Raw genomic sequence first — 13,110 nt, 5'->3', positions numbered from 1 at the left:
AAATAGTAGACAAAGACCTATAGCTGTAAAAATTAAAACGATGAGCACTCGAATGAGTGTATCACTTTAACGTTGCCAACCTGTACTAAACGACTATATCGGCACTATTTGCTTTGTTTATTTAGATGATATATATTATCATTATTGGGAAAAATTTGGAGGAACATGTAAAAAACGAAAAGGTCGAACCAAAGGATCATGATTTTAATGAAGCATTTAAGAAATCAAAGGAAATAATAGTTTCCAATCCAATTTCAGCATACTCTAATTTTGAACTCCTTTTCATTTTAACAACAGATGCAAGTAACTATGCACTAAGAGCAGTACTTTCTCAAATTGTTGATAAAGTTGAAAAACCTATCGCTTTCGCTAGCTGCACTCTAAACAAAACAGAGGTCAACTATTCTACAACAGGGAAAGAAGCACAGAGGACTACAACAGAGGGAACTATTCTACAACAGAGATAAAGAATATGGGCAGTAACGGAATTTTAACCATACCTATATGGTAATAAATTCACCCTTGTAACAGATCATAAGCCTATATTTTTTATAAAAAACTCTAACAACAATACAAAACTGTTTAGGAAAAGTAGGGGAGGAGAGCCTATCCCCCTTATTATGAAACTCAAACGGTAACTCAAGCGTTTACTCGAGCGTCATATTGCTATAGCTTTCTCTTTCTGCCTTCTCTCTTGCCGCTATCTGCTTTCACTCTTGCAAAAAGACGTTCGAGTAAACGCTTGAGATACCGTTTGAGTTTCATAATTAGGGGGTGTATATCCTTCGAGAAGCGTCGGGATTCTTTCCCATTACAGAACGGTGACTAACCCTCTCTTGAATTCGGAACCGATTTGGCAGAAAACAGGGCCCATATGAAATTTAGAATGAAAGTCTCTCAAAATTATGATCAGTTGAAAACAACCCAGGGAAAACTTCTCCAAATTACTATAGCCTTTTTCAATAGCAGCAATTCTGGTATTGTTTCATTACAATTAGTTACTGTGCTTCTCCGTATGATTATTTTTCGCATTACGGTTTACTGTATTTGTTTTTTATTCTAATTGTCTGCGATGTCTGCTTTTTGTATAAAAATGCATAGCTCTGACAATAAACATTAATAATTGTGTCTTTTCCAGTTTGACCTAGAACTAGAGTTTCCTAAACAGTGGTAGTGGCAGTAGTGTGGAATATCAACAGTTTTATAAGAGAGACAACAACAACAACAGCAGCAGCAGCAACAATGTTGTTACAACGCCGGAACCGTTGACTGTTGTAGGGGTCGTCTTTCTAAGAGCGGAGCTTTCAACTCGAGAACCTCAACTTACTATTAGCCATTTGCGTCGATTACACCAAACGTCTACTTAAGCCAGCTTTATACCGGAATCAAAACTTTGTTTGGCGGTTTAATACCACACGATGGGGAAAAAAAATTCCAAACTAAAGCAGGACACCATCGATCGCCTAACAACTGCTACCTATTGTAAGTACCAAACGAATTTGAATAAAGATGTAAAACATAATTTCTTACTTTAAATTAAATATGGTAATTGGGATGAAATGCGCCAAATTGGAAAAGTTTGCTGATTATTTATGCTGAGAATGATCAAGTCACGCAAACTTGACGGTATCACACTGCCATCAAAAAGTACACAATGGATAGTACAGGGTGGTCAAATAAGCGTTCACTTTTTCATTTGGTTAAAAAAAACGGTTGAATATTTTTCGATGCTCGAACTTTTATTCGAAACGTTAATTCATTCCATTTTTTAATGTAAAATAATTTCGGTCCAATGTCCACCACGGCTGGCTTAGCAGTCGTCAATAGCTTCTGCTTTTTCGCGTAACATTTACTTTTCACCGCAGCCCAAAGATAATAGTCCAATGGTGTCAAATCGCCGCTTCTTGGAGGTCAATTCACAACACTATTTCTGCTGATTGTTCGATTTCCGAAGATGGGGCGCAAAATATCGATCGTGGCTGTCGCTGTATGGCACGTAGCGCCATGCTGGTCTTTTCCGGGGATATTCCGTTTGTCCTCAGAAGAATGAAAAGGCAGGTAAGTTTAGATGCTCGGTATTGCTGTCAGCTACTAGGATCCTTGCTATCGCTCGGGATAATCTCCACTGTGTCCTTTGCACTGCTTCATGAACCAGTTTATCGGTGTTTTTTTACGCATACGATTCCCTTTGAATCTTAGAATTCGAGGTGATCTTATTTATCGCTCCAACGTAGGGCAGGTGGTTCAGAATTTTTACTACTAGGGGTCCTAACAACATCATCTTCATCATATTTGGCTGTACGTGCACAGTAGGTTGCACTTACCCTGATCCAAAATGCCGTTTCAAGCGGCCCGGTCCCGTGCCAGTCTCTGCCAGTCCGTCACGCCCAGGGCTAATAGATCTCGCTGAACTCCGTCGATCCATCTCGCCCTCAGGCGTCCACGTCCACGGCGTTTCTTCGCTTGGCTACGGAACAGTACAGCGGGGGCTCTATTTGGGTCCATACGCGCCAGGTGTCCAGCCTACCTCAGCCGCTGCATCACGACCATGGCGACAATATCCGGCTCGCTAATGATTCGGTGTAGTTCGAAGTTGTAGCGGCGACCCTCCCGCAAAGCTGTAAAAATAGTCCGGAGTACTTTACGCTCAATGGTGACCAGTTGTTTTTCGTCGCTTCTCTTAAGGATTCAAGACTCGCATCCATACATAAGTACTGTAACGCAGATGCCTGCGTTTGTGCTTGTAGAAACCATTCCCCGTTCAGCAGCGAAAAAGTACAGGATGTCATCAGGAAGATTTTGGTAGTTTTGGGATACTAAAAAGGCAGTCCCAAGTACCACGCGGGATATGGTGCTGCTGTGAAAAACGTTGTAACCATGTATTTTGCAAATTCTGTGCGTCTTTGTTGAATCCCGATTTCTAAATAGCCGCGACTCCCACCTTGTCTTTCACTAGCTCATCAACCAGCCTTCGACAGCCACCAGCGTGTTTGCCGGTGCATGTACCAATTCTCATGTCCTTAACACGTTTTCGTTTTGTTAATACCATACGCATATACACAATATATATATATATATATATACCATACCAGTATGTTGGTATATGGTATTGGTATTGGTACAGTCCGAGTTACTTCATTTTGGTTTTTCGCAGATTGGGTTTGCCTCTGCATTGCTGCAGCTGTGGTCAAGGTATCTAGCACTAACTATGAGGGTTATAGCGCCCTGGCTCGCTTCAAACCTTTAGACATCGCCGCGAGGAGGCTGCCTAATCGGTACACGTGAGTTCCATACTGTAAATTACTTCAGCTAGGGCCCCACTTCGAAGGGGTCCTTACACCGATCGGAAATATTTTTCACTGTGCCTCTACGATGGCTTCTTCGATTGTTGTTTTTACAACGTTGTTTTCCATTTCATACAATTCCTGAAAACTTTCTAACCTGTCCGGGCGCTAGTCAGAGATTGCTACTTCTAGTTCGTAGGAAAGTAGCATTCAATACTACTCTTTTTCAAAATTCGTACAAAACTGACTTTCTTTCTGTCAATATGGGAAACCTCCTGGTAGTCCGCTCCGACTGGTGGTAGTCCCCTTCAACTCTGTGGTGTAGATTATTTCCTCCTGTTATGATCTACTTACTTATTACTTACTTACCCGGTACTTATTTGACAGAATTTATAATTTGTCATTCCTATCTAACTTATCTTTCGTTTAGCTTGTCTTTTCTTATCCTCGATTAGTTTGTCTTTGCCTAGTCTTGACTCAGGTAGATATTTGAAGGTTGAGTGTGCGGTTTGAAGGTTTGAAGGTGTTTGCAGGACTTGATTTGTTTGTTGTCACATTGTACCTGATGTCCTGCTGGATCTCGTGGCGTCCTACGGTTTGCAGCAGGGCGCTATGCGCATCAGCATTCGTTGGAGTATGGATCGGATTCGATTAAGACAGAAAGCCGTTGTCCTAGAACGAATCTGAAAGATGGTTCGGTAATGTCTTGCATGCTCTGAATTTTGCATGAAAAATATTTACTTTTACTATTTAATATTTGGTTTTTAATTCTTCTCGTTGTACCTTCCGTTTCCTTTCACACTGACCACTGACAATCACAATATAGCAACGATAGGGAATGGATTACCAATCACCAATTGAGTAAATAAACCCAGCATAAATATCAGGTTGGCTAAAAAGTAATCCATTATTTTTTCGGTAGATGCCTTTAGTGATCGATATCTTGTGAAGTATTTGTCGTACAGTTTCAAGTTTAGGCTCGTTTTAAAGCTGATATTTTACACTTAAAAAAATGCTTTCATTGTTCTTTGTTTGTTCTATTCGTTTGTGAGTTACAGTGTGTTAACAATGGAGGTCAACGCGGAGAAAATGGAGTACATTTTACATTTTACGTCCGAAAAAAGCGAAAATTCAAGCTAGGCCGCTGAAATTTTGCACGGTGTTTAAGGTTCCAATACTCTAACAGCCAGTTGCGATAAATTTTGGTTTCGTCGATCCGTTTCTGTTATTTTTTATGTTAAAGCCTAGGCAGACACGTCATCGAAAATGTCGATAAAATCACAGAAATAATCAAAGTAGATCGGCATGTTAGTAATCAGAACATCGGCCAAAAGCTAAAAATCAGTCATTGAATTGTTTAAAGCCATTTGCGCAAAGCTGGATTCACAAAAACGCTCGATGTTTGAGCGCTTCCCTATTTACATAAAAAAACATGATGGCCATCTGCACAGTTTTGGCCCAACGGAATGAACTCAAACCATTTCTTAAACGGATGGGTACTGGGGATGAGAAATGCGTCACTTACGACAACATTGTGTGAAATCGGTCGTGGTCTAAGCGTGGTGAAGCAGCTTAACCTGTGGCCAAACCAGAAATAACGGCTAGGAAGGTTCTACTGGGTATATGGTGGGACTTGAAAGGAATCGTTTATTATGAGTCGCTTCCGTGTGGCTAAACAATAAATTCAGATCTCTACTACCAACATATATCAAATGTGTATAACATTTTAAAAATCTTTTAGCCATGTTTTAAAAGCCATGTTGCGTTGTTAACCATTAATATCTTGACTTTCGACGAACTGCCTTACTGTCTGCCCTGGAAGCTTCCAACTTCAGCTTAATCTTTTTTCGTGGTGCTCAAATTCACCAATGGCCACAAATGGCCGTACCAGTTTACGTGTAAAGATTAAATCAAAATGTATCTTAATCGTCAACATTTTGCGCTTAGAACCATAATCTAACATTTGTCATCTTAAAAGAGCGATTCCAAAAGAAGATATTCACATATTTTCACATATTGTTCAAATGTTTAGTAGCTAGACTTCTTTTCGAGTTCGAGCTGTTCTTGAAACGAAGACCGATGAGCGGGCTGGGCTGTAAAATTTCTGTCAAATCCAGTGACAAGGACTATGACACTATGGACTATGGCTTATTAAGCAATTAGTGTTTCTTTTCTTTTCTTACTTTATGGCACGCTGCAGTTACAGAGAAGGAGATTCGACAGTGGCATAAAGGATTTCTGAAGGACTGCCCAAACGGGTTGCTTACAGAACAGGTAAGTATTGATTGATACAGGACACTAAAATATGATAATTGCTTGATACCATTCAAGAATGTATTCAATAATTTCAAATAGTTCGTTTTTTTCTCTTTATGACTCACATTCATTGTATTCTCGTAACCTTCCTCTTTGGCAGGGTTTCATCAAAATTTACAAACAATTCTTCCCCCAAGGAGATCCAAGCAAGTTTGCCTCTTTAGTATTTAGAGTGTTCGATGAAAACAATGTAAGTAAAAAAGTGTGGAAAATAATCTAGTACCAATGAAAGCTCAGCGCAGCTTTGGGTCCTATAGGGTACTATAGTTCCACCAAAAGCCACAGTCAACATTTCGAATGCGTCTGCGCTCCTAATTTCGTTTTTCACACAAAATTTGATACAAATTCTTTGGTTTCCACTTTTTGGAATAGACAAAAATCGAAGATGAGCCAAAACACGTCCAAGCAAAACAGCTGTTAAAAACTGACTGATTACTTAAAATGGCCGAAACCATAAATGAGTGACATGAGTAGCAACCTAACGCCACAAAAAATGAAAATCGAATATATGTAACCCGCGGAAATGCAAAATTATCAGAACTTTGTGAACACACCTCGTACTACTTTTGCACTGGACATGTTAAAGTTCAGTATAGGCTATGCACGATTATAAGCTACAGCGATATTGTTTAACGGGTCAATCCTAGAAAAGGAATGTTTAGAAAAGGCATAAAACTCATGCATGGCACGTCTGCGAATGACCCGCTCGAGTTTATAAAGGTTAACCTTCGCGAGCAGGATGAGAGAACTGATTTTAGCCGTTAAGAGTTTGAACATAAAGAGAGCACAAGATGTCAAACGCTTATGATTAAGAGGACGAATACTGAGCAAAAGACATCGTACATTTTAGCGAGGAAGATTATTGAATGGGTACCAACCTAAGGCGAATACTTGCCCTCATTGATAAACATTGCGCAATTTATGACAGATGGAGTTACGAACCGGCTTCGTATTTTTTATTACTTCGCGCCTATTCAGTAGTTTGTGCCAATGGCATGCTTGAAATTAACGCGGTATCATAAACCGAATGTTAGTTTTCACACTAATTCGAATCCAATCCATCTCTAACTGAAGCACAACTCCTAATAGCGTTTCGGAAAAAGGAACACACTTTTAACAAAGAAATAAAACAAAAAAACAAAGTCCAAAATTATCCCCAAAAACCTCTGGATTTCCTCTGTAGAAATTAAAAAAAATTGAGTTTGCTTTAATCATTTTAACTATAGATATTCCTATAACATTTTCTGTTCGCTTACTCAACAGGATGGTTCCATAGAGTTCGAAGAGTTTATCCGGGCATTGTCGATCACATCAAGAGGCAACCTGGATGAAAAGCTCCATTGTAAGTTATCTGGGACCTCTTGTATATGAATTCTAGTGACTAGTTCTAGTTCTTTTTGCATCTGACATGCATTCCGATCGAGCAAATATTCATCATCAACCTTTTATGACTGTTCAGGTAGCTCTTGGTCATGCAAGCCAAAAACACCACGTTTTGCAAACCACATCCGACCCGTTCTGTCTGTAAGAGCAAGTTCACCAAAAACTTCCATTGAAATTTGATGACTTTCGGTAGCAGTTTTCTTCATATTGAAGTAATGAAAAAGTACTCCTCGCAAAAACACTTTACAAGGAACAAACATTGACATGTTCAAATGTTTAAAAGAGTGTTGTTTAAACTTTAACAATGACAGTAGTTATCAAACACATACATTCATAAAAAAATTGTGACATTTAGTGAGTAATGCCATTGTAAAACCGAACTAATTAATTTGCAGACCTAATATGTCTTCGTTTGTTTATTCTTTCTCTTTTGACTTATACAAACGTAGGGGCATTTCGGCTATACGATGTCGACAATGATGGTTTCATAACGCGTGACGAGATGTACAACATTGTCGATGCTATCTACCAGATGGTGGTAAGTATTAATCTATTTTTTTAAATACCCTGTTTTTTACTTACAATACATTAATTTACTGCAGCATCCTCACAGATAACCCTTATGGTATTTTATGGGTGTTCCTATCAGGATTGTAATTTTTCTGAGAATACCAGAAAACATAACATAACGTATGACACAACATTCGGTGTGTACATTTCATTTTCAAGATAACAACGGACACGCCAATAAATACGGCCCTTCAGTTGCTCTAAGATTAAAAAAAAAACGGGCACGCTATAACAATCTCATGATTCACCAAATCAGGGAGCAGAGGTTTTGACCCAACAGGAATCTAACGTAGTCAATAAGCAGCGTCTAATCAATCAGAATGTATAACCGTTTGAACGATTGCATTGAACCAATCATCTCATACCTATTTTAAACGTTGAATAAACACGCGGTGTGTTGTCATTTGATTAGATAAGGTTGCTACATGGTCGAGATGGTTGTGACATTCAGTGAAATGTCATCTATTGTCAAACCGCAAGACTTACTTTATACACCTAATAACATGTGTCTACGTTTCGCTGATCAATGAAACAATACGCGATTGCTCCAATATCATTAATGCGCCAGTCTTTTATTTATGGCTTTTTGGATTTACACTATAGGGCGTCCCTATCGGGGTAATATGGGATCCAACAGTTAGACGGGATGGGGTTGTTTCACCGGGGCCTAAAGGCGAAAGTGAACTGAACTGGATTTATAATACAGAGGATGGCGAAAAAAAGTTCAGCTCCTGCACACTTGAATAATATGTGAAAATATGAGTACATCTTCTATTTGAATGGCTGTTGTGAGACATTTAATGTTAGTTTGAAGTTCTAACAGCAAAATTTGGGCGATAAAGTGAGACTTACTAGGCTGCTCATTAAATTCGGAGCCTCGACAACAGAGGGCTACGATACGACAACTGCTACAAGTCTAATTTTTTTTGTCATATTGGTACACTATCCAAATGAACGTATGAAAAGTTTCATTTCAATCGGTCACTTACTTCTTTTTTACAAGCCTTTTAGTATCGACAGTATTTTTGTCACGTCACAGTATTTCTTGCAGCTGCTATGACGTCATCATTTGATGAAAACCGCTTTCCGCGGTTTCCTATCCTATCCTGCCCTAAACCTAGTACACTGGTGCGGCCATTTGTGGTCATAGGTCAATTTGAGCACGGCGAAAACAAGTTTAGTTTAAGTTGGAAGCTTGATGTTTCTGTTTTTCACATCAATTGTCTTTGTTTTGCTCGGTAATAAAGCAACAAGAGTACATTTTTTTAATTTGTGAACAATAATAACGTGATTTTTAATATGATTTCATATTCAAGATGCAGAATTAAACGCATGGTGAAGAATTCGCAAGTTATTATGCTGTTTCTCAGCTTGAAATATGGCAGAATCCTCTGAATGTTCCAAGTTAATCAAATAACAACGTTAATTAGTTTTTGATTTGAGTATTAGTGGTCAAAATGATAGGGATATTGCACGTATTTTCGACAAAAGCGAGCAAGCAATCGGCAGCAATTATCAAGATGTATGAAAATGAGATCGTATTCATCATATTAAAGTTTGTGGCCTCATGCATCAACACCAAAACGAGTTGATAAACGTATACTGAATATCTCCTCCACAAACAATTTACATTCCGCCTAAAATTTTGGTCAAAAACGAAAATCAGAAAGTATACAACTCCCTTCCGTGCATATCCGTAAATCAGTGCAAAAATAGCTTTTATTTCTTTTCCTTTTGACGCGCACTTTTTGTTGTTCATTATATAACGCTTGATTGCTTTCACTATTTGTCCCTCCGTATGTGCTTTGCTATGTTAGTCCAATTCTTAAGTTTTAAGTTTAGTTTTTAATTTTTAGTTTATATGAATGTGTCAACTAGGCCATGTTGGCCCGTTGACTGTAACATGAATAAATATCATTCGACGTAGCCTATAGCATGTAGACAAATCTGGCCTTGTTTTCAACAAAATTTCGCACCTAACCATGGACAATACAAAATAAAAGAACCGTATTTTACTATATGCATGCTTCGAAACTTCGCTTTTTGTGAGAAAAGCTGTTTTGGAGTGATGAATGTTTGGTATGATTCACCTCTCATTATAAACAGTTGAAATTTTCTGCTATAAGAGACCTGAATCATTATTAGGAATTACAACGGCATTATGTTCCAGGGATGCATTATTTGCATGAATCCTACAAGTTGGTGACCTTTCCTGGTCATGGTGACTCGAAAGCTGGTCAAAGTACTAAGGAAAAATCATTCAAGAAGGAACAAGTCTTATAGGTGAAGAATTCCCCACACCACAGGATAGTGGGGCAATCCACAAGCCGGAAGTAGTGATGCAGTATTTCATAAAAGATAATATCAAAGTTGTAGGGTATTAACATCTTTGTCCAGACCAGCCAACCACTGAAAACATGGTGTTATTCATGAACTTTGGAGTGTACGTAAAGATCCCACTCAAGTTAACGGAATTAGCAAAATAATCAAACCAATCTGGACCAAAATAATACATAAGGACTGTAGAAAGGGCCACATAACAAAACCAGCATGTTTGGAAAAACCTACACTGAGCGGAATGGTATGTATTGCGGATAGTAAACTAAATACACCAAAACTATCATTTACACATCTTATCTAATGTTTTTGATTGATTTTTGAGTGAATTAACCAAATGTTTCATTCTCGTTTTGCCTAAAATATTTTGTCTTCGGAAACTAAACTTCTTTTCGCCATCCACTGTATGTCGCGTGCCGACTATTAACTTGTTTCCGCTTTTGATTGGCGGAGTTTTGTCGGTTTTCAGAATGTTCTAGAATGTTCGGGTTTGTTTATGTCAGTAGGTTGAATACCGTCAGTAAGGTTGGGTTTGTTTCTTCGTGCTGCTAGTGGGGTCGCCGCACATACAAGTAATATACATACATGCTACAATTCTGCTTATTGTTTTTAACTAGTTCAAGGATATGATGTTCAAGGGCGTTGTTAATGGACAAGAATAACTTTCTAGAATCATTATTCGTATTTTCGTTTTACCAAAACTATTTTTTTACTTCTTGTTTTAATTTTCCAAGCACAATGTTTGTTGACATGAATTTGTGTCGTATGCATTGCAGTGTAAGTAAAGTGTGTTACAGTGTGTCACAATATCTCAAGGCATTGCGTTGCAGTGTTCATAACAATGCAAAAAAAAAAAAAAAAAAATGACAACAAAATTTAGGTTCAAAAGATTATTCTTCGAATATAGGAACTTTACTCAAGATCGTGTGTTAACAGAGGGTAACTGGACAGCACGATTCAATGATATATCATCACTATATTAATTTTTAAGTCAATAGTCCTCATACTGTTTTTATCATCAAATTAGGGGCAACATCCACAAACAGAGGACGAAAATACGCCGCAGAAGCGAGTAGACAAAATCTTCGACCAGATGGACAAGAACCACGACGACCGACTAACACTGGAAGAATTCCGCGAAGGTAGCAAAGCGGATCCTCGGATCGTACAGGCTCTCAGCTTAGGGGGAGACTAACCGGAGTTTGATTCGGAGGCGAACGAGTGACCTGCGCAACGTTGGTACTGCTATGACGACCGGTATGTCATGAAGACCAGATGCACCAACGTACAGTACGTGTTAATCTGATTGCCTATGGTGAAACATGGGATTGATAAAAATCACATAAAATTGACTAAAATCGGACAAGATTTTTTTTCTGAGAAGTGGAGGAAAAATCGAGAAAACGCGAAATAATCGTGAAAAAGTGCAGTAAAGACAAATTGAACAGTCGAAGAATGAAAACCAAGAGCATGAGCAAACGATATAACAAAAAAAGTAAATAATACTGGAAGACGAACAAGAAAATGAAGTTCAAACATCAGTAGAAAAGTCAATAGTTGCATGTTTATGCTACATGAGATACGGCAGAGAACAGCAACAAATCATGACACAGAATTCACTGCTATCAACAGTTCACAGCTTTTTCGAATGTGTTATAAACCTTATCAAGTTTAACGAATTATATGACAATGCACGGCTATGCAGTAGGGTCGCTCCATGCAAAAGGTTTCCGAAAATGTTTTTTTGTGGATTTATTATACAAATTCATGCCATTGCATAGCGCATTACGTAGTACATGTTTTTTATTGTATTTCAATTGTCCATTGAAAAAAAACACTGGAATTCTTAAGATAAAGTATAATGACTGTAAATTTAAACAAACGATTGGAAAGCAACAATTTGATTTGCTTTCGTGATACATACAAGTATGTTTCGAATTGTGATTTTTGTTTATTTTAAATAGGATCGCGCCAAAATTTATTAACATGAAATCATTTTAAATCCAAAAATAGTAACTTTAAAATTAAAATAATTTGATACTAGAGAAGTTTAGTATTCTATGGCTCGTGAGTAGATCATCCATGTGCGCTTCACCGATTCATCAGTTTCTATGCACAATATATCATGTTCATGTTCGAAACCTTACAGTGTATCATCTTGAGTGCAAAATTTTAAGTGGGTGCTTATTACGGCTATGTCCGTTCTAATAAGAGTGATTGAAAAGCTCCATACCTTGCCTTTTAACAAGCTTTTGCACTTCTTCTCCAGCTATATAGTTATACATATATAAATGTGTGTAAAGTGTGTATGGATACACCTACCATTGTGACCATGACCGTTTGGAACCATTTTACCTCTTATGTTCCGCTTTCAGGACTGATTCAAACCTTATAAGGATTGCTCTTATGTGGTTCAACGACGCGCTTCGTCACAAGATCGTTATCCACTCTTAGCAAGATTTTACGGTGAAAGACGGGTACCTGGAGCCTTTGGATTGTATTGGCTCCTGCATTAGTTTTAACTATGTCGAGAGCCTTGCAGCGAGGAGTCCTTGGCGAAATGTTACGGAAATCAATTCGGGCTGTGTTTTTTTATGAGCCACCCACATTCTCTTCCGAACATGGCTAAGTTGCTTTGTATGATTTTTTTTTATTTATCAGTTTCACTGGTTTGATGCACCGCAGATCCGTACGGTTGATCTGACTGTTGAGCTACAATGATATTTACAACTAGACGATCGCGAAAACTTCGTTCCACCCAAATCAGGGTTTTTGCAAATAAAAGCTGACGTTCATTACACCTCACAGCAATTCTTTAATCGAACATCAAAAAGCTCGCTCTCGCTAGTATGTTGATATGGCAAGTATTGACACCTGCGTACGTACTCCAACATCAAAACCAACTGTGGTCTGTGGACCTGCAGCACAAATATTTTTTTCTTAGCAATATGCTTTTATACATAAAACAATTACATACTTTCTTCTTCTTCTTATTTGGATACAACCGCCGAGCGGTCTTGGCCTGCTTCAGGGAACCATTCCACCGCTCCCGGTCGAGAGCCTTCGCCCACCACATTTAAATACCGGCCGTTCTCGCGATCCGGTCGACGCAATCTCGCTATTTCAAACGGGGCCTACCACGCCCCCTCCGTCTCTCTGGCACATACTTTCTAGGTGATTTAAAAATTTAGAACTGAACTTTAGCATTATTGATGTGTAA

The 13,110-nt window shown here is 38.4% G+C and overlaps 1 protein-coding gene across 1 annotated transcript; it reads left to right on the top strand.

Moving 5' to 3' along the window:
* Positions 1-1,418: 1,418 nt before the first annotated feature.
* Positions 1,419-11,085, top strand: LOC128272168 (frequenin-1). Its single transcript, XM_053009928.1, has 6 exons — positions 1,419-1,482; positions 5,485-5,558; positions 5,701-5,790; positions 6,864-6,942; positions 7,433-7,521; positions 10,918-11,085. The coding sequence occupies exons 1-6, from the start codon at positions 1,419-1,421 to the stop codon at positions 11,083-11,085; spliced, it is 564 nt and encodes a 187-aa protein (XP_052865888.1).
* The last annotated feature ends 2,025 nt before the right edge of the window (positions 11,086-13,110 follow it).

The sequence above is a fragment of the Anopheles cruzii genome, chromosome X (genome assembly GCF_943734635.1).
Source record: "Anopheles cruzii chromosome X, idAnoCruzAS_RS32_06, whole genome shotgun sequence".
NCBI classification, from domain to species: domain Eukaryota; kingdom Metazoa; phylum Arthropoda; class Insecta; order Diptera; family Culicidae; genus Anopheles; species Anopheles cruzii.
The sequence above is the reverse complement of the archived record's forward strand: the minus strand, read 5'-3'. Positions and strand labels throughout refer to the sequence as shown.